Raw genomic sequence first — 20,841 nt, forward strand, 5'->3', positions numbered from 1 at the left:
ACTTTAAGCCGATACTGTCTGGGGTTTCAAAGAATGATAAGATATCCAGTTGAGCGATGAACAAAGTAGATGTTGAGTGGATGCTGTCCCTTGTGGGCATTTAAGAGTAGAGTCATGGTTTTAAGCTAAGGGCTAGCAGATTTAAAACACATGAAGTGAAATTGCTTCTTTGTAAGTGTTGCGAATCTGTGAAATGTGCTACCCCAGCGTGTGGTGGTTGCTGGGACACGGAGTGAATTTGAGGAGAGAGAAGAGAGAGGATTATAGAGAATGCGCAGGAAAGTGGAGTTGAGGCCAGGCTGAGATCAGCCACTGTTGAATGGAACAGTGGAGTAGGCTTGAGGGCTAAATTGTCTACACCTTGTAATTCTTATCCAATTATTCTATTCTCTTTCAGCTAAAAACCAATGAGTTTGTCCCTCTTTCTGTTATTTGTGAGATCCCGTTTTGAACCAAGCTGCCTAATTTCCTATGTAGCAACGGATACTGCGTTCCAGAGTGGTTTGTTGGGTGCCAAGTACTTTGTAATATTTCTGAGATTTGAATAAGTGTAGATTCAAATTTGCTTTTTGTTGTGTGAGTTATAAATTAGTAAGATCTTTCTTTGCACCATGTAAGCACACCTCATTGACTGAAAAACACTTCAAAACATTTCCACTGAATGGAAAAGATAAGGCCACCACATTCCTACCTGTCCACCGAACTGCTTTCTCATTCAAGAGAGACAACTGGTGGTGGTTTAACCTGAGGGTCAGGTGAGAGGCGAGGGTGAAAAGGAGAGTTCTTCATGTCACCTCAGCCTTGGTGAGGGAATTGAACCACTCTGCATCACAAACCAATTGACTCCCTTGCTTGTGAAAGGATGCTATGTAAATGCAGGACTTTCTTTCAAGTCTTTGAAGATTTTAAAATAAATTTTTGTTTAATAATTCCACGAAGACAAGATTTCTCGTGGCTCTCGGATCTTCGTTTCAGAAGGAGATGGAGGAAGTCAGAAACTTGCACCCACTCCTCAACCTTAAACGTCCCCCCTCCATTCTATATTTAAGAAATTCTACATAACTTTCAAGGTGATTGGCATGAGTATGTTAGTAATCCACTGCTTTATATGGCTTTGTTTGCCACTGGATGGTGTAATTATCTAAGTCTTTGTACCAGTTTTAGAAGACCTTGAATTTGATATTCAAACAGAAATTGCTGGAAAAACTCAGTCTGACAGCACCTGTAGAGAGAAAGCAAAGTTTTGGGTCCCGTGATCCTCCTCCAGAAACATTAACTTTGCTTTCTTTCCACAGGTGCTGCTAGATCTGTTGAGCTTTTCCAGCAAATGTCTTATTGTGCTTTTGATTTCCAGTATCTGCAGTTCATTCTTTAATTTTGAAATCATTCATCCACGCAGTACCTTCAGCTCACAGTTGCCAAATAAGATGAATTTTGAGTCGTATGGGTTGCTGACTTTTATTTTATATCTGTTTGACCCTTGCTTTTGAAATAGTGGAACATGGAGAAACCTATTGTGTGGAACGCCATCTACAATCTGGATTAGTCATTAGGTAATGCTAAGCCTGATTGTTAGAAACTTGTAGACTGAGGAAAGAATTGAGTAATTTTGGGCCATGGGCAAGAATAAAAGAGCTCTGAGGAGGGAGACAAGTTTGCCAGTCATAGACGGACAGGCAGAGGTAATTGGATAATAAGATCCGATAACTACCTTATGCTAGAACGTCCCTGTGGAACCTGTTCGCAAAGATAAATAGTTTTATTGTGGAAAAGGGACAACTTGAAATTGTTGCTGTAATTTCTTGGTCAACCGAAACCGATGTTTGTGGGAAACAGTGAGAAGTTTGATGGCGTTTGCAGAATCGCACTCCAGTGAGTTTCAGTTTTGAATCCAGAGGATTCATGATCGGGTGTGGGATGAACTTCCTGAGGGTGTGGTGGATGCAGGTACAGTTACTCAGTTTAAAAGACATTTGGATAAACACATGAGTAGAAAAGGTTTATGGAGGGATATGGGCCAGGAGCAGGCATGTAGAACTAGTTTAATTTGGGATTTTGTTTGCAAGGACTGGTTGGACTGAAGGGTCTGTTTCCATGTTGTTTGACTCTATGTTCTAGCGTTATCAATGTTTCGGCTTGTTTTAATAAGTTTAAACAACTTAGATTTGTTCCAACATTGTGCACCGGACTTGTATTTTTAGAACATGTTTGCATTTGGACCTCCTGTACACTTCTCTCACAGCTGTGGCAGTTGTAAGCATTCTTTCTTAAAGGCAAGAAATTCTGGAAATGGGCTGGTTAGTGTTAACAGAAAGAAAAGCCTGGTTATGAAAACCTTAGCTGTTACCTCACTGATTTATATTGAATAGCTTGTCGGCCTTTTAACCTGATGGCATCTTCTTGATACTTGGTGTACCTGTTGACTTCTCCCCTCCTAGCTCCCCCTCCATTTTCTCTCCTCCACCCAAGCTTATCAAATTCTGTTGCAAATACTAATAGGTTGGAATGCTTTAGGATGTGTTTCAAGGGCTTAAACTCGATAATGTGAAATGTAGGTTGCAGAGTACAAGTTCTAATCAATTATCAGAACAGTGCACTGCGTAGGAAAAAAGCACATTTGGTTACCTTTGTCAGTTTTGAACCATTTTATTCCCCTGTTAGATGGGCCAAATGTTAACCAAAACACATTTCATATTATATGAAGGCATCTTTTAATTCAAATTAAGTTGACAGTAAAATGATAATGTGAATATTAATTGCACAGCTTTCTATGACAAACTGCTCATATTATTATGTGTGGGAATATTTCAGCTTCTCTACTTTGATGAGAGTTCATTTTCACAGTCTGTATATTGCAATGAATTTGTGTGTTTGCTTGTTTTCTGACTCCAGCTGATGGGTTTTACTGGACAAGTCAGATCCCAGAATGAAACCTGGCTTGATGGACTATAAGTTTTAATTTTTGCAGATATTTACTGTGATGGTTAGTTGCTGAACGTATTTACCTAAATACCTACATATTTAAGGTGTCAATGTTTTCTAACACCGGAACACAAGTTTATTACGCTAAAGAAAACATTGCAAAGCTATGTATAACACTGTTTAAAAAGATCCAACCATAATTAGTAAAATGGCTTCAGTTGCTTCCCAGTAATGTCCTTTTATAGATACTCAATCCCAGAGAAATATTACTCCTCTTGCAATTCTTAAATTTCTCACTTCACTGACTCTTTCTACTTGTCCTTTCAGACTGCTGTAGCAGTTTTTTTAACTTCTTCCCAGCTCTGAAGGCCTCAACTACTTTAATGTTCTGCCAGCTTGAAAACTTCTACACAACTTCTCACAGCTTGGAGACTTCAGAAACTAAACCTGGCCATCAGAACTGAAACACTTGTTTCTTCTCAACTGAACTCTCAATTCTACTAAAACTGAAGTCACACTAAACTAATGGCCCCTGCTCTATTTTATCGGAATGTTGTAAACTCAGCAGTCTTAGCAATTTATCAACTAACACTATCCAGCTAGGCACACAACTGAATGTAATGCTTTCTTGGCATTTATGTATTTAAGATTACTGTTCCAAATGACTTTCTAAATTTTTTTGAAGCAAGACATTTACCGAAACCCAAATCCATCTATATTTTGCCAATGGTGGTGACATTACCCACCTTTATTGCACTTGGATCGATCACTGTTATCTGGTGCCATGCATCAAGGAGAGGAAAGATCAGCCTGGTTTCTTACTCCTTTCATACCTCTTCATTTAGTTGTAAATATTGGATGAGGCCAGAATTGCCTGAAATAAGAGTAGGTTAGATGTTAAAATCCCTCATGAAACAAAATACTCATTTGCTTCATCTGGACACATTGATACTCGATAGAGATCTTAAGAGTTGATTTAAAAGGTACTTGTGATCGGTAAGGTGCATGTTGGCTGGGCATTTCTTTCATGAGAGTTTTAGTTAAATGTGACAAAGTGACATGCATCTGTGTGCTAGTTTCTTGCAGGCTCTGTTTTCTTCATTTATTTGTTAAAGTAATGTTCATAGATTCAGAATTTACAGCACTGAAAGAGGCCGTTTGGCCCATCATGTACTTGTCACTCATTAGCACCTACCTACACGAGGCCCATTTTTCTGCATTTGGCCTTATAGCCTATCGTGGTTTCAATGGTCATCTAAGTACTCCTGATTTGGAGATGTCATTGTTGGTCTGGGGTGTACAAAGTTAAAAATCTCACAACACCAGGTTTTGGTCCAACCGGTGTAATTGGAAGCACTAGCTTTCAGAGCACTGCTCCTTCAGCTGGTTGTCCACAACCACCTGATGAAGGAGCAGCACTTTGAAAGCTAGTGCTTCCAATTACACCGGTTGGACCAAAACCTGGGTGTTGTGAGATTTTTAACTCAATACTCATGGGTGGGAAGTGACTTTGTAGAGGTATCATGAGTATAGATAGGGTGAGTGGTAGGTATCTTTCCCTAGGATGAGGGATTTCAAGGCAAGGGGGAAAATGTTTAGAGTGAGAGGAGAAAGATTTACAATGGGCGTGAAGAGAAAATCTTTTCCACAGGGTGGTTTGAATGTGGAGTGAATTACCCGAGGAAGTGGTGGAAGTGGGCACAATTACAGCTTTAGAAGGCATTTGGATGGGCACAGGAATGGGAGGGGTATGGGATGGCAGCAAGCAAGTGGGAATATGTTTGGCATAGACTGGTTAGACTCCAGGGTCTGTTTCCATACTGTATGATTCTATGACTTCTCTATGTGGTGCCAGTGTTGGTCTGGGGTAGACAAAGTCAGAAGTTACACTACACAGCTAATATCTTCATCTGAAGAAGGAGCAGCGCTCCGAAAGCCTGTGAATTTAAATAACTCTGGATTATAACTTGGTGTTGTGACTTCTGACTTTATCTAAATGCTCCTTATATGTTTTGATGGTTCTCATCTCTCCAGACATGCTCCACCCTCTGCATGAAAAACCTCTTCCTCGAAATCCCATCCAATCCTGCTTTCCTTTACTTTAAATCTATGCCCTTGAAAAGTAACCCTAGTTTCTATGTAGCAAAAATTGCCGAGCCCAAGCAACTTCCCAGTGAATCTCCTCTGCACCCTCTACAGTGCAATCATATCCTTCCTATAGTGACCGGATCTGTATGCCGTATTTCAGCTGTGCCCGAACTAAATGGCATTGAACGCACATCCACTTCTGTTCTACATTTGTTCAAATAAAGCAAAAGACTATGCTTGCTGGAAATTCTGAAATTGCTGAACGTAGTTAACTGGTTGAACAGTATCTTGTAGAAAATAAAGCTAATGGTCCAGATCTGTCACCTTTTGAGAACCACAATTGTGCAGTCTACCCCTTGAAACGTATGTAGTGTGTGAAATAAGAAGGTTGAAATAGAATTAAGATAACACGCAAGTGCATTGCTCAGCATGAAAAATTTAACTGTGGTTTTCATACAACAGAAGTAATTTCTTTATGGCAAGTAAGCTGTTCACCAATGCAAGAAAGCATATTGTTGCTTAAAATCCTTGGTAGAATGAAGTAGTTAAATATTTGAAATGCAAATGTACTTTTTTCCCATACATGCCCTAAAGTTCATTGTCAAAAGCAACAATTCATAGAGTCATAGAGATATACAGCACGGGAACAGACCCTTCAGTCTAACTCGTTCATGCCAACCAGATATCCCAACCCAATCTATTGCCATTTGCCAGCATTTGGCCTATATCTCTGTAAACCCTTCCTATTCATATACCCATCCTGATACCTCTTCTTTGTTGTAATTGTACCAGCCTCCACCACTTCCTCATTCCATTCTTTATGTAAAAAGGTTGCCCCTGAGGACCCTTTTAAATTTTTCACCTCTTGTCCTAAACCTATGCCCTCTAGTTCTGGACTCCCCCATCCCAGGGAAAAGACCTTGACTATTTACTATATCCATGTCCCTCATGGTTTTTGTAAACCTCTATAAGGTCACCCCTCAGCCTCCAGCACTCCAGGGAAAACAACCGTAGCCTATTCAGCCCCTCCCTATAGATCCTCCAACCCTGGCAACATACATGTAAATCTTTCCTGAACCCTTTCAACTTTCACAACATCCTTCCAATAGGGGGGAGACCAGAACTGTGCACACTATTCCAAAAGTGGCCTAACTAATGTCCTGTACAGTGGCAGCATGACCTCCAAGCTACTATAGTCAATGCTCTGACTAATAAAAGAAAGCAGGCTAAAAACCGCCTTTGTTATCCTATCTAGCTACAACTCTACTTTAAAGGAGCTATGTACCTGCACTCCAAGCTCTTTTTGTTCAGTAACACTCCCCAGGATTTTACCCCTTAAGTGTATAAGTACTGCTCTGATTTGCCTTCCCAAAATGCAGCACTTTGCATTTATCTAGATTAAGCTCCATCTGCCACTCCTCAACCCATTGGCCCATCTGATCAAGATCCCTTTGTACTCTGTGGTAACCTTCTTTACTGTCCACTCCACTTGCAATTTTGGTGTCATCTGCAAACCTACTCACTATACCTCCTAAGTTCACATTCAAATCATTTAAATAAATGATGAAAAGCAGTGGACCCAGCACTGATCCTTGCGGCACACTACTGGTTACAGGCCTCCAATTTGAAAAGCAGCCCTCCACCACCACCTTCTGTCTTCTAACTCTGAGCCAGTTCTGTATCCAAATGGCTAGTTCTCCCTGTATTCCATGAGATCTAACATTGCTAAACAGTCTACCATGGGGACCTTGTTGAACCCCTTACTGAAATCCATATAGGTCATGTCCACTGCTCTGCCCTTATCAGTCCTCATCGTTACTTCTTCACAAAACTCAATCAACTTTGTGAGACATGATTCCCACGCACGAAATCAGGTTGACTATCCCTAAGCAGTCCTTGCCTTTGCAAATCCCTAAGGATTGCCTCCAACAACTTGCCCACCACCAGTGTCGTATTTTGCACCAAGCAAGAGCTCTGATGAGTCATCTAGATTCAGAATGGTCTGTGTGTGTCTCTCTCTACTGCCTGACCCACTGTGATCTCCAGCATTTGTTGTTTTCAGTATAGGATCCAGCATCTGCAGTACTTTTATCCTACAATGGGAATTCAGGTGCTGTGGTAAGTAGCTCTCTTATTTTAATAGGTGAGCCATTCTCTTGTTCTGACAGTACCTTAAGATATCATTCGACAGGTACTGATAGATCTTTGTGACTGTGCACAGCGTTTTCACCTCATTTTTGTCCAACTTAACTGAGTGCTGACATCTGATTCGGCTTAACTTAAAGCCTTGAAGCTGCATTTACCCACTGCATCACTAAGTGTTCTACTCCGTAACTAACAAAAAGTTCATTTAGGTACAGCAAGTGATTAAGAAGGCTAGTTGGATGCTATCCTTTGAGAGGAATTGAACATGAAAGTAAGGATGTAACACTTTTATTTTTGTAGGGCATTGGTGAGATCCCACCTAGAAATGTGTGTGGAGCTTTGGTCATCTTATTTAAGGGTGAACATCAATGCATTGGAGGCAGCTTGAAGGAGGTTTATAAGAGCGATACGTGGAATTAGCAGGTCATCTTATCAGGAGCAGCTTATTGGGCAGATTGGGTTGTTTCAGTGGGGGCAGAAGAGTGAAGGGTGACGTTGAAAATGATCAGTTCTGCAATAGTCTCGACAGGATAGATTGAGAAAGGCTGTTTTCTCTCATTGGTGAATCCAGAGCTAGGGTGCAAAGTATTTAAAAGAAACTAGAGATGGCCCTTTCAGGGTAGAAGGGTTTTTTTTTACTTTGACAGGTTCTGCAGCACTCTGCCTCAGAAGGCGGTGGAGACAGAGTTGTTGCACATCCTCACAGCAGGTGGGTGGTTTCTTGTGAAGCAGGGAAATCGAGGGTTATCGAACGGTGGGTGGGGATGTGGAATTCACCGCCGACAGCCGAGCCATGGTGGAGTGGGGCCAAATGGCCGTCACTTGCTCTTTGTATATTTCCGTGGGTCATCCATACAGGACAGTCCCTAAGAAATCCAATCTGGAATCCTAGTTGGGAATGTGGCATTCGGAACACAAATGAATCAGTTTGAGCTGATTGAATGGCAGATCAGGCTTGAGGGGCCAAGTCTCCTATTTCTCCGAATTGGTATGTTTGATTTGGGGCTTTGATGTTGACCATTGATTTGCAATAAATGCATACATTATGATAGAAAATATTACCCTTGCAAAGTAATGGGATGCAGTTTTCAGTGTTGCAATAGAGCTGGCCTTTAGAGCTGAGCTAGAATTGTTCACAAAAGTGCAGCAGATCAGGCAGCATCCAAGGAGAAGAAGAATCGACGTTTCGGGTATGAGTCCTTCTGAGGCTCGTGCCGGAAACAGTCGATTCTCCTGCTCCTTGGATGCTGCCTAACCTGCTGCGCTATTCCAGCAACACATTTTCAGCTCTGATCTCCAGCATCTGCAGTCCTCGCTTTCTCCTCGAATTGTTCACAATGCAAACATAACAGAAAGCAGAAACCCCTTTCTGAAGAATAATCCTCTGTTTTACATGTATTTTAGATAACTGATTGAGGTTTTGCTTATAACAGCTGATAAGTGAGCATCTTTCCCTTCACTATCACTGTCTGAGAAATGCACATACACACCAGGATACAGAATTCCGACTCTATATTGAGTTAATGGGTGTCACCTTGAACAGCAATGCATGTTACATTTAATCTTTGTCTACCTGTGCTTTGGAATACAAAATTCAGCTGGAGTTCCTCCTGATCTGCTTTCAGTGAGAAAGTGAGTGTGTGTATTTCTGGGTTTTGGTACAAGGCAGAATTATTCTGAAAAGATGTGTGCTTTGTCTAAAGCAGCCAGGCGGCACTCGGCTTGCAGGTCACTTTGGTGTGATTACCGATGGGCAGTTTGTATCTGCACGTCTCTTTGGTTGGGAGAACGAGAGGAAAACCTGTTCCTGTTTAAAAGCAAAGGAATGATTTGGAGATGCCGGTGTCTGATTGGGGTGTACAAAGTTTAAAAATCACACAACACCAGGTTATAGTCCAACAGGTTTAATTGGAAGCACTAGCTTTCGGAGCGCTGCTCCTTCGTCAGGTGTTGGATTATAACCTGGTGTGTGATTTTCTTTAACCGTTTAGGATAGGTGAAGAGAAAATGTCATGTCTTTGGAGCTCTCTTCCTTGAAAGGCAGTGAGAGCAGAGTCTTTTAACACTTTTATAAAGCAGATGGGATTCTTACTGACTAAGAGGGTGGGCAGGAATATGGAGCAGTCAGGCCAGCCATGACGTTGGTGAATGGCTAACAGCTTCCAGGGGCAGAGTGACCTACTCCTTCTTTTGTTGCTAGTTTCCAGGTTGAATTTCACAAAGTTGATTCAGGATTTTGCGTGGTAATGTTACACGGAATCTCACTTGCTTGGATTACACCAGCTTGGCACCTACATTGCATGAGCACCAAGTGCACACAGGATTTATCTTTTGTATCTAACACAACCTTGTCTCCTGCAGAGCAGGTATGAATGAGTAACTTGTCACCACTGTGTCAACAAAATGTTAGTTTAATTGGAGGGGAAATGTTTGGAGAATAAAGCGATTACCGTTGTGTAATTGTTTAAGCTAAACGTTTCCTGAGACCTGTCTCATCATTCACAAATTCTCGAGTGAGGTGAATGGTTTCTGCCCTGGCCAAAAGCATGCTGTCAGTTTAAGGTGAATGGAATAGGGAGTAAGTGTCCTGGAACTGAAATGCATTTACGTTTGAGCTTACCATAGTTGTTTAGGAGTCAATGTTCAATGAAAGCTAGTGCTTCCAATTAAACCTGTTGGACTATAACCTGGTGTTGTGTGATTTTTAACTTTGCCTATCCCAGTCCAACACCAGCACCTCCAGGTCAATGTAAACAGAATTGTGGTTCAGCTTGCCTATCTAGTGTGGCGCACCTTTTGTAATGTTTTGAATTCATTGCAATGAACCGATTCACCCAGTGAGCCCTTGAAATTATTGGTGCACGGATCAAAATGCTGTCTGTGAGCATGATCCTGCTTTGGGAGAATACAATTTAAATCTTCTGTGCATTCTCAGTTCAAGATGAGAAAATATAATTGTGTAAAAAGCTGCCTGTGGCGCAGTGGTGGTGTCCTTACCTCTGGAATGGGAGGCCCGTATTCAAGACTCATCTGTTCCAGGTTGATATTGGGAAGGGGAGTTAAATTGAAAAGAAATGACAAGGACTGTCACTCCTGCAGTCCGTTGATCTGGAAACCAATCAGGTGGTGTCCAGGGTTGAGGTTTGACAGTAGATTGCAGCCAGTAGCAGAGCGAAAGCAGTGACCAAGTTAAAACAAAACTCGGCAATTTAAGAGAAAGTGATAATGGTGCAATAAAACTATTTTTGGCTCTTGGAAGATGTTCTTGTGGTTTTTCTTCCGACTAGCTGGTTGAGACCATTTGAAATGTAGGTACTGTGTTTTTGGGGTGTTTGTAGCATAATCAGATAAAGGCAAACTGTAAGAGAGGTGATTAGTGAGGTCTCGAGGTGATGCATACTCAGCTGAGTGTCAGCACCACCGACTCCTAAGCAAAGAACAGCTTGGATCAGCACACCAGTGCAGAGCACAGTCGAGCACTCCCGAGTTGTCCATAATGTCAAGCTCTCTTTACACCACTGACACCAGAGACACATGCCAACGTGGGTGCTTCCAGATGGAGTAACAACAGCCACATCATCATGGACGTGGTGCTGCCGATGTGTTCACACTGATTAGACCTACTGCGTTTCATTATACACGCGGCTGAGGAATCTTGGCGCAGTGAGGATTCCCTTCCTATGTTTTTTTTCCCACCCCCTGCCCAGACTGAATTAGTGCAAGGAGCAGCAGGGTTTTGGTGATCACTATTGAAACCGAAAGATGGAACAATTTACACGTGGAGCCTGGTGACACATGAACAGTAGTGTGCCCTGATAAATCCAAAAGCCTACTCTGGCCAACTGGTATCACTGGAGCTGCCTGCTCCTGCACCAGAGACTGTTCAGAGTAATTCTGCCACTCCAACCCTGGCCGACTGAACCGGAAAGCCCCAGTTATAGAGTCATAGGGCAAGAAAGCAGACCCTTTGGTCCAACCAGCCCATGCCATACATACAAGTAGTCCTCGGGTAAAGCGTGTTCTGGCAGCGCAATTTGCTCATAGTGTTGCTGAAGAATTAAAGAATGAGAATTTTGAGAATATTCACCTCTGTTAGCAATAATGTGGTTCCAGCAGGGATCTGTTCATATGGTTCATTCTGCATGTGCACCGATGTCCGTGCTGAAGTCTTCGTGCCGGTCTCTGCGTGCATTGGTGTTAGCTGCCAACAGAACAACTTTCAGTGAGAGGTACTGTACAGAGAGCAGGTTTCTGAGAGAGATGCATTGAGCAGCTTCCTGTGAAAGATACATTGCTCCTAGATTATCCCTTTAGTTTTGGAAAAAATGGAGAGGCATAGTGACAAGAATGTTAGCAAGAAGTGTCCTGGTGATCAGCGCAAAAGAGAGGCTACAACACTGGAAGAGAAACTAGATATTATGAAGCATTTTGAGTATAAGATTAGATTAGATTAGATTACCTCCATATGGAAACAGATCCTTCGGCCCTACAAGTCTACACCATTCCCCTACCCTATATTTGCCCCTGACTAATGCACTAAACACTGTAGACAATTTAGCGTGGCTAATTCCCTTGGCGTGCACATTTTTGGACTGTGGGAGGAAACCAGATCTCTCAGGGGAAACCCGCGCAGACACTGGGAGAATGTGCAAACTCCACACAGTCGCCTGAGGTGGGAATCGAACCCAGGTCCCTGGCGCTGTGAGGCAGCAGAGCTAACCACAGAACCACCATGCTGTCCCAAGGATAAGGAGATAATGTGATATAGATGGCTTAACAGGTGAGAGGGAGTCTACCTTACATGCTATGATTCCCTCAATTCCTGCATTAACAATATTTTATAATGTACTGTTAAATTTACTTCTGTTTTGTTGATAAATATGATTTTATACGTTCATTCAGGCTGTGCTATACTTTGAGAGACTTTTGGGTGATCTTTGAGCCAATTGTGAGTGATCTCTTTTTCTGGTCTGCCCTTGACCCCACTTTTCCCATCGGCCCCATTATTCTATTACGTGAGGAACGCAACTCCAGCATTGTAGGAGAGCTACCCGTAATCCCAAACTAGTCTCACCTATCTGCCCCAGCCCGTATCCCTCCAAACCTTTCCTGTTATGTTCTTATCCAAATGTCTTTTAAACATTATAATTGTGCCCACATCCACTGCTTCAGGAAGCTCATTCCTTACACGAACCTGTCTTTTTAAAATCTCTCTCCTCTCACCTTAAAAATGTGCCCCTGGTCCTGAAATCCCCCATCCTATGGAAAAGACAATTATCATTAACTCTGGCTATACCCCTCGTTAGTTTATAAACTTCCATCAGGTTGCTCTCAACCTCCTAAGCTCAGGTGAAAAAGTCCCAGCCAATCCAGTCTTTTTTATAACTCAAACCTTCCATACCTGGCAACATCCTGGTAAATCTCTTCTGAACTCCTCTCCAGTTTAATATCCTTCCTTTTAACTGGGTGACTGGAACTGTACACAGTGTCCCAGAAGAGCTCCCACTAGTGTCCTGTACAATCCCATCATGATTTCCCAATTCCTGTACGTAAAGAACTGAGCGATGAAGGCATGCCTGCTAAATGCCTTTGCACCCTGTCTGTATGAACTCCGAGGTCCCTCTGTTCTATTATACTACCCACGGCCCTGCCATCAGTTGGGTAAGTCCTACTACCCGTGTTTGTTGTATCAAAATGCAAAACCTCCCATTCCGTTCGCATGTTGTTCTTCTATTTCATTCCTGGTTTGAAGAAGGACATTTTCAGTGTTTTTAATTCATTAAATGCGAAGCCAGATCTCCAAATGCTCACAACTTGCAAGATGTATGTCACCACTGGGGCATTGATTTGTGTGTCCCCTGCGATGAGACTGAAATTCTGTTTAACAGCAAGTGAACGGTTTGTTTTATGGGGAGAGATTGAGCACTTTAGGTTTCTACTTGCTGGAGTTTAGAAGAAGGGGATGCTATCTAGTTGAGCTATATAAGATGCTAAAGGGGATTGACAAAGTAGACGCAGAGCAGCTGCTTCCTTGTGGGGCAATCTAAAACAAGAGGCAATAGTTTAAGAATCAAGGGTTGCAGATTTAAAACCGATGAGAAGGAATTACTTCTGTCAAAGGGCTGTGAATCTGGAATTTGCTAGCCCTGAGAGTGGTGTATGCTGGGACACTGAATAACTTCAAGGAGGAGATAGACAGCTTTTTAATGAGTAATGGGTTGAAGGGTTATGGAGAGTAGGCAGGAAAGTGGGGTTAAGGCCAAGGTGAGATCAGCCGTGATTGTATGAAATGGCAGAGCAGGTGTGAGGGGTAAAACTGCCTACTCATAGGTCTTCCATTCTTAGGAAGTGCAGCAGATCAGAATGCACCCTGTGAAAAGGGTCAGTTCATGTCTCAGAAATCTCGTGACATCCACTTCATGACATACCATTCTTGTATCATATGCTCATTTTAACAATGTTTAAATTCACACTGGGCTCACCCAACGTTTATTGCGCATCCCTAGATGTTCTTGAGAAGGTGGTGAGCGACCTTCTTGAAATGCTGCAGTCCACGTACTATAGGTAGGCCGACAATACTGTCCGGGATGGAATTCCAGGATTTTGAAGGACTAGTGATATATTTCCAAGCCAGGATGGTGAGTGGCTCTCCTACTTATCTGCTGCCATTGTTCTTCTAGATGGAAGTGGTTGTGGGTTTGTAAGGTGCTGTCTGGGAGTCTTTGGTGAATTTCTGCAGTGCATCTTTTAGATGGTACACAATGCTGCCACTGAGTGTCAGTGGTGGAGGAAGTGGATGTTTGTGGATGTGATGCAAGTTGGCTGCATTGTTCAGGATGGTGTCAAGCTTCTTGTGTGTGTTTGGAGCTGCACCCATCCAGGCAAGTGAGGAGCACTCTTTCTTATAAGCAGTATGTCTAAAAATATCCAGTTCTAACAAAAGGCAAACTGAAATATTAATTTTAGCCTCATCAATGGAGAGAGTGCCTGGCTGGCAGTGTGTCCAGTATTCTGTTTGTATTTTAAGACTTTGAGTATCTAAGTGTCTCCTAACATGAATATAAACTAAAGGCAGTAAGCATTCTGCACTTGTATTCTAACTTTTCCTAAGTAGCTTGGTGAATCAGAATCTAGTTTCAAAGATTTCTATTTAGATAGGTATATTTCCATCTGGGGAATATGACCTCTATGATTCTGTCCCTTTAACGTACCTCGCTGGGATGTTAGATTACAGTTTTGCTGGACTGATTGTATAAAGATTGTAGTTCCAAGGAAGTTCCTCCCAGTGCCCCTGCAATTATTCTAATTTAACAACAGGCTGCACTCCAGTTGTTGAAAATCTCTGTAGCCCTTTCCATGTTCCAGAGAGAACCAGGCAAGGCCTGGTGAAATTGTTCGCTTGTTTTTGAACGTTAGCCTACCCAGTTGCGATGGTAAGCCTGGTTTCCCTGCCTACTTCTGTGGGTCTTAATTAGGTTTAACTAGAGCACAGTTTGCTTTCTGTTCCAACAGTCTAACTGCTGGTTGAAGTTGGTAGTGAAACATTGCACTAATTGTGCTTCAGCATCACTGATGCTAATATACCTGGAGCTATCGTGGTCATTGGTGAATGTAACATCATTTGCATGTCATCTTAGCATCTGTACATCTTTGGACTCCTGGTCCTGACTGCAGGTTCCTGTCTACTGGGACTACATCTGTTCTTCCACTGCCTGACGAGGAGGCAAGGTAAATGCTGAAGGAGGTGGGACTTCCATGTAAACAAAAGGCCACAGAAGTCTAGTAAAATTACTTTGCTGTCATTTCTTGCTCCTCGGAGATAGTGAGCAACTGTCCATGATAACAAGATGTTAATCAGGAACTTAGGTTGTAATTTCCTACATCACGTGACCCATCTCCCTGTGGTGAAGTATAGTTTCCCATCTGAGTGAGCCTTGATCCAAAATGAAGCTTATTTGGGTTCACCTTGGGAAAATGAATGGGTATTGTTTTTGTTTTTCTATTGTCGTCCCGTTTCCCTATCCCCCTGTAGACGAAGCAAGAGGCTTAGAGAGACAGTACAGTTTTACCTCCTTCATCTTTATTCCGGGCCCTGGAGGAGAGAGGACGATTGCCCGTGTGCACATGGACATGAGTTCTCAGTCTTCTCTCGAACAGTAGATTCTTAATGAATTATATAGTCACTTGCAGGGAGGAGCATCCAGATACGGCACCATACATATTCGTGAGTGACCGTTACAATCAGTGAATCAGTAGTAAAGATTAAGCATCCAGATACGGCACCATACATATTGGTTGGGTGCCGGTTACAATCAGTGAATCAGTAGTAAAGATTAAACCATCTGCTGTTACACAGTGAATGTTCTTAACCTTGTTAACTGACATCATGTAATGAATACTTTTCACCTTGTTAACTGACTTTACATACTGAATGCTGCTTTATCTTGTTAAATGGCCCTACATAATGAATGCTTTTCCACCTTGTTCAACCACTACCCTTGCCTCCAGCACCTTATTGTTTACTGCAAGTTCTTATCTGATCTGAGTCATGCTAAGTTGAACTTTTTATTTCACAAAACTCAAAACCTAACACTTTTCCTACCTGCTCATACCCGATACACAGTTTCACTATATTACACCAAACAATATTATACAATCTGGGAATGTGTGGATCATTATGATTTAATATGTCACTAAATGATTCATTTATTTATCGAACTATTGAAAAAGTTCTTATGTCTGTCTTCTTTCCTCCTAAGTCTTCAACCAGACCATACACCACTGTCCACCAGCTCCTTTCCAGTATTTTCCTTGTGTTGGTCTTATATCCTATTGTTAAGTATACATTAATGGCTTGATGAGTTCCTCCTCTCTGTTGGATTCAGTACAGGACTTTGCTTTCCAGTTACTACTTCCCCAAATGGCTTTGCTGAATTTAGGAATTCACCTTAAAACCCTGCATGTAAATCAGTGTCCCATGTATTTCTACATGACACATTCCAGGGTACTACAAGTCTCATCACAGGAAATTCCATCACACTGGTTTCTGTAGTCAGTGTGTACCACAGAACAATGTGGCTCTAATTTTAGGATCTGATTGCAATTTGAAGTATGCAAAAATGATTTGCAGTTTCAATTTTCTAATCAAAATTTCTGGATGGGCAACTCATATTTTGTAATAAACTAGTTATGTGATTATAACTTGTGTTCTTCATCTAAATTTTTTTTTAAAACTATGTAGACTTAAATATGCAACTTAATTCAATCTGTTATATTTCATGGAATAACACAATGAAAATCAAGCCCTACTACTCCTAGTTTTGTTACAAAAATTAAACTTTTTTATGAAGCAAAATTTTCCAATTTCTGTCTTTTTGAACCAGATTGACAATGTGAACCAGTTTTCAGTATTTAACAATAGTTCTTATTTACTGCAACAATTATGAACCATCAGCTTATAACTCCTACTAGTTCAAATTCTAGCCCCTTTATAAACTCTCCCTTACTCAAACATGCACACGGGAAAAAAAACATCGATATAATGGACAGAGAGAAAACTGGGAAAGCAGTTCAGTGGTCCCTGTTCATTGGGTCTACTGAGATGATTCTTGTGCGGAGTACAGCATGGCTTCTGAGTCTTCCTTCTCTGGATGCTTTCACTGGTTTGCAGCAGGCGCAGGGCGGCTGCTTCAGACTTACAAAATGTCTCTGACTTATTACTTAAAGGTCACAACTTACGGCAACTGTGGAAGGAAGAATCAACTTTATTTTCAGGCTCAAAGTGGGTTTTACTGCAGAGAACAGAGAGCTGCTGAGCTGGTGAAGATCTGAAGGCTACTCACAACCCCAAGCTGATCAGATACCTGATGATTGATCACTCAGTTATTGGCAAGCTGAAGGCCTTTGTCATAACTGGTCACTAGTCAAGCAACACATCAGCGACTTGTTTGTAGCTGAATCTCCATTTGTGTACATCCCTCGGCTCCTGTCCGTCTGCAAACTACACTTCAATTACTGCTTGGATAACAGCTATGTAAATGGCACTTACAATCAGCATCAGATTACTTGCTTTTAAACCATACAGGTGATCCTTCAGCAACCCTTGTTTTTAAAGCATTTCATCTCCAGTCCATAATCAAGAGGACAGAAAAATAGGAAGGCAGAGCCCGGTCCAGATTTGTGAATTTAGGCCACCTGTTGTATGAGGTGGTGAAAGTTGGGGTAGTGGGAAAGCCATTTTGGCAATCCAAGCTGTGGGTTCAACCTGGGAAACTCTGAGCCTGCATTGGTCTGGTTTGACTTTCCTGGATTCTGCCACAGCTCCCTGGTCCTTTGAAAAAAGTCATCGCACACTAATATATTTTTCGCTCATCTTGCTGTTAGTCTTGGTTCATAGACTTTTGAGTTTGTGATTTACATAATTGTTAGAAATAGCAGCTTCCGTTCCCCCAAATTCTCCTGTGACCTCTGGCTCTCCCTTTTATATTTTTGAATGTTTAGATTATTTTTAAATGAAACTACTGTTTCCCTTGCACCCACTCTTGTCTCCCCCCACCCCCTCCAACGCCTCAACCCACCAGGCATGAAGCTGCTTATTATATACTAAACAACAGCTTAAAAGGATCTAAAGCTATTTAAAAAGCATTTAGGGGACAAACGGCATGAATATATTATTAATTACCTCTCAATCATTCAACCAGCATCAAAGAGATAATTACAATTAATATTGCTTTTAGGTTGAGTGGCAGTGATCACTACTCTCCTCCAGTTTGCAGGGCCAGGGCCTTATTTTATTGAAAATTCCAGTTGCTAGTTGAGCACAGAATCCCTACAATGTGGATGCACACCATTTGGCACATCAAGTCCACACTGACCCTCTGGAGAGCATCGCACCCAGCTGCAGCCCCGGACCCAGTCTCTGTAACTCTGCATTTCCCATGGCCAATCTGCCGAAGCTGCGCACGTTTGGACTGTGGGAGGAAACCCACGTAAACCTGGGGAGAACGTGCAAACTGCACACAGACAGTGACCCGAGGCTCCAATCCACCTGGGGTCCCTGGTGCTGTGAGGCAGCAATGCTAACCGCCAAGCCACTGTGCCACCCAGTTCACATTGTGAGCTGCTGAACCCTTCCTTGTCTTGAGGCTGTTAGAGTTTGAATTCAAAGCTGCTGTCAAAACCAGTGTCTGTAAATTCTTTCTTGTCTGAGTGTGCTCGTTGTGATAGAGCTGTCACGTGACTTTGTGTCCTTTTCACATGGGGCAGACTATTTAATCTGTTTAATCCAAAAAAGCAACCTTTGTTTTGTTCTTGTTTTGCACAGGGGTCCAAACCTTTTACTTCCTGTGGATACTGATGATCAGGGCACGCTTCTTTTGCAGTGTTTAAAATAAGCAGTGATCTTTGAAGAGCAGTTGTGCCCAATGTCAGTGGAGTGGTTTTTGGAGCGATGGAAGTTGCCATGACTGGGAATACACGGCGAGGGTGTCAAAAGCAGATTCAACCATAGCTTTTCCGAGCAAATTAGTTAGTGACTGGAGGAGAAGATATTCTTCGAGGAAAGAAAGGGAGCAGGCTCGATTGGACAACTCTTCACAAGAGTACACACAGCAGCACAGTGGGTCAAATAGCCAGCTTGTGCACTGCATGGAGCTTTGGCATGTGTTCTGGTGTTTTGAAGCTTTCGGTGTAAGATTTCTTTATGTAATCAGAAATAGGAATTTACTATAGCAGCACTTGTGAATTTAAGGGAATAAGTAACTACCTGAGGAACATTTGCAAGGAATGCAATAGGAACAAGGATATGGGCCAAATATTGGCAAACGAGACCAGATTTCTACAGGATATCTGGCTGGCATGGCAGAGTTGGACCGAAGGGTCTGTTTCCATGCTGTATATCTCTTTGACTATCAATTGAGTAACTTACATAGTCATAACAGTAGCTGCAGCTGTTGCTGTGGGATTGTAAGCCATGGCGATGGGACGCTCAAACTGAAATCTTTTTGAAAGGTAACTGTAGTCTTCATTGTAACCACAGTTATTAGTGGGAGCAGTAAGAATAAGGTGTGAAAATATGTTAGTGTAATGAAGTGAAGTCATCATCGTCCCAGCAGAACATAGCATTGGTCTGTAATTAGAGAGTGACGATTAGTGGTGAATTTAACCTGAGAGTCACCACACAGTGATGACGGCGGACACTGAGAAGGCAGAGCTTTTACTTCAACAGGATTGGAGTATAAGAGTAGGGAAGTTTAAATTAACTGTACAAGGTGCTGGGGAGATCACATCTAGTGTACTGTGAGTAATTTTTATCTTTTTTAAGGAAATATATAATTTCATTTGAAGTGGTTCAGGAAATGTTCACTCAGATGATCCCTGGTCAGGAGGGATTGTCTTACAAGCAAAGGCTGGGACTCTGCTCGTTTGAGTTTGGGACAGTGAGAGGTGATCTCATTGAAACATACAGGATTCTTAAGGAGAAAGTGAGGTCTGCAGATGCTGGAGTATCAAAGCTGAAAATGTATTGCTGGAAAAGCGCAGCAGGTCAGGCAGCATCCAAGGAACAGGAAATATGCCCAATACGTCGAATTTCCTGTTCCTTGGATGCTGCCTGACCTGTTGCGCTTTTCCTGCAACACATATTCAGCTGGGATTCTTAAGGAGCTTGACGGAATAAGTGCTGAGAAGGTGTTTCCCTCATGGGAGAGTGTAGGGTCAGAGGGCATGGTCTTAGAATAAAGGGATGCCAATTTAAGAGTAAGATGAGAAGGAATTTCTTCTCTGTAAAGGTTGAGGGTCTTTGGCGCTCCTTGTCACCGGGAGCTGTAGGGGCAGTGTCCTTGTATGTACTTAAGGCTGAGATAGAAAGTGCTTTTTCAGTTGGCAATCAATGTTTGTGGGGAAAGTTCAGCAAAGTGGGGGTGAGGAGTATTAGATCAGCCACGATTCTGTTGAATAGCAGAGCAGGCTCGATGGGCTGAACAGCCGCCTCCTGTTCCCAATTCTTAAGACCTTCTGGTAACCCCGGTCAGTGCAGGAATTGAGGCTGTGCTGTTGGCATCACTGCATCGCAAACCCGCCTTCCAGCCCAGTGTGTGTCAGAGCATTGTCTGGCTCTGTCAAACCTTGAGCTTAAAAAACATTTCACAATAGCAAAACTTGTTTTCAGTCTCAACGTAATGAATTTTGTATGTGAAACCTAAGGTTGAAATTGTTCTGCAAACTCCAAATATTTATTATTTGTGTCATAGGCCGTTTGTATTTCGCACTTGCTGGTATTGTGCTGGGTAGAGCATTTGGTGTTTAGTAATTCAGGATCCTGTCATTCTGCTGCTTAAGAGGCTACTTTCACAAACTAACTGAGCTTTTTGTTTTCTCTTCAGCCTCAATTCCCCATCGACTGAACCTTTTCTATGTTGCCAATGATGTTATTCAAAACTGCAAAAGGAAGAACGCTATTATTTTTCGAGACGCATTTTCAGAGGTTCTGATTGAAGCCGGCACTTTGGTGAGGTAGGTGATGCAATCCTTTTCAAAGGGTAACTTTTACTTTCAACGTGATAGACCTGAGTGTCCCAACGAGGCTTGGAAGTGGATTCCGAAAGAAAATTGCACAGGCCCTTGAAGAAAATAGAACTGCAGGGCCACATGGACTGAGCAGGGGAACAAGATTTATTATGCTGCTTG

The 20,841-nt window shown here is 42.2% G+C and overlaps 1 protein-coding gene across 3 annotated transcripts in view; it reads left to right on the forward strand.

Annotated features, from left to right (window-relative positions):
* LOC132805563 (regulation of nuclear pre-mRNA domain-containing protein 2-like) overlaps positions 1-20,841 on the forward strand; it is an 80,382-nt gene that overhangs the window by 22,601 nt on the left and 36,940 nt on the right. For all 3 annotated transcript variants that reach the window (XM_060820689.1, XM_060820688.1, XM_060820690.1), the window contains exon 2: positions 20,538-20,667. In XM_060820689.1, coding sequence (XP_060676672.1) covers positions 20,538-20,667 — 130 coding nt within the window. The remainder of the gene's footprint in view (positions 1-20,537; positions 20,668-20,841) is intronic.

This window comes from Hemiscyllium ocellatum, chromosome 50, assembly GCF_020745735.1.
Source record: "Hemiscyllium ocellatum isolate sHemOce1 chromosome 50, sHemOce1.pat.X.cur, whole genome shotgun sequence".
Taxonomy (NCBI): domain Eukaryota; kingdom Metazoa; phylum Chordata; class Chondrichthyes; order Orectolobiformes; family Hemiscylliidae; genus Hemiscyllium; species Hemiscyllium ocellatum.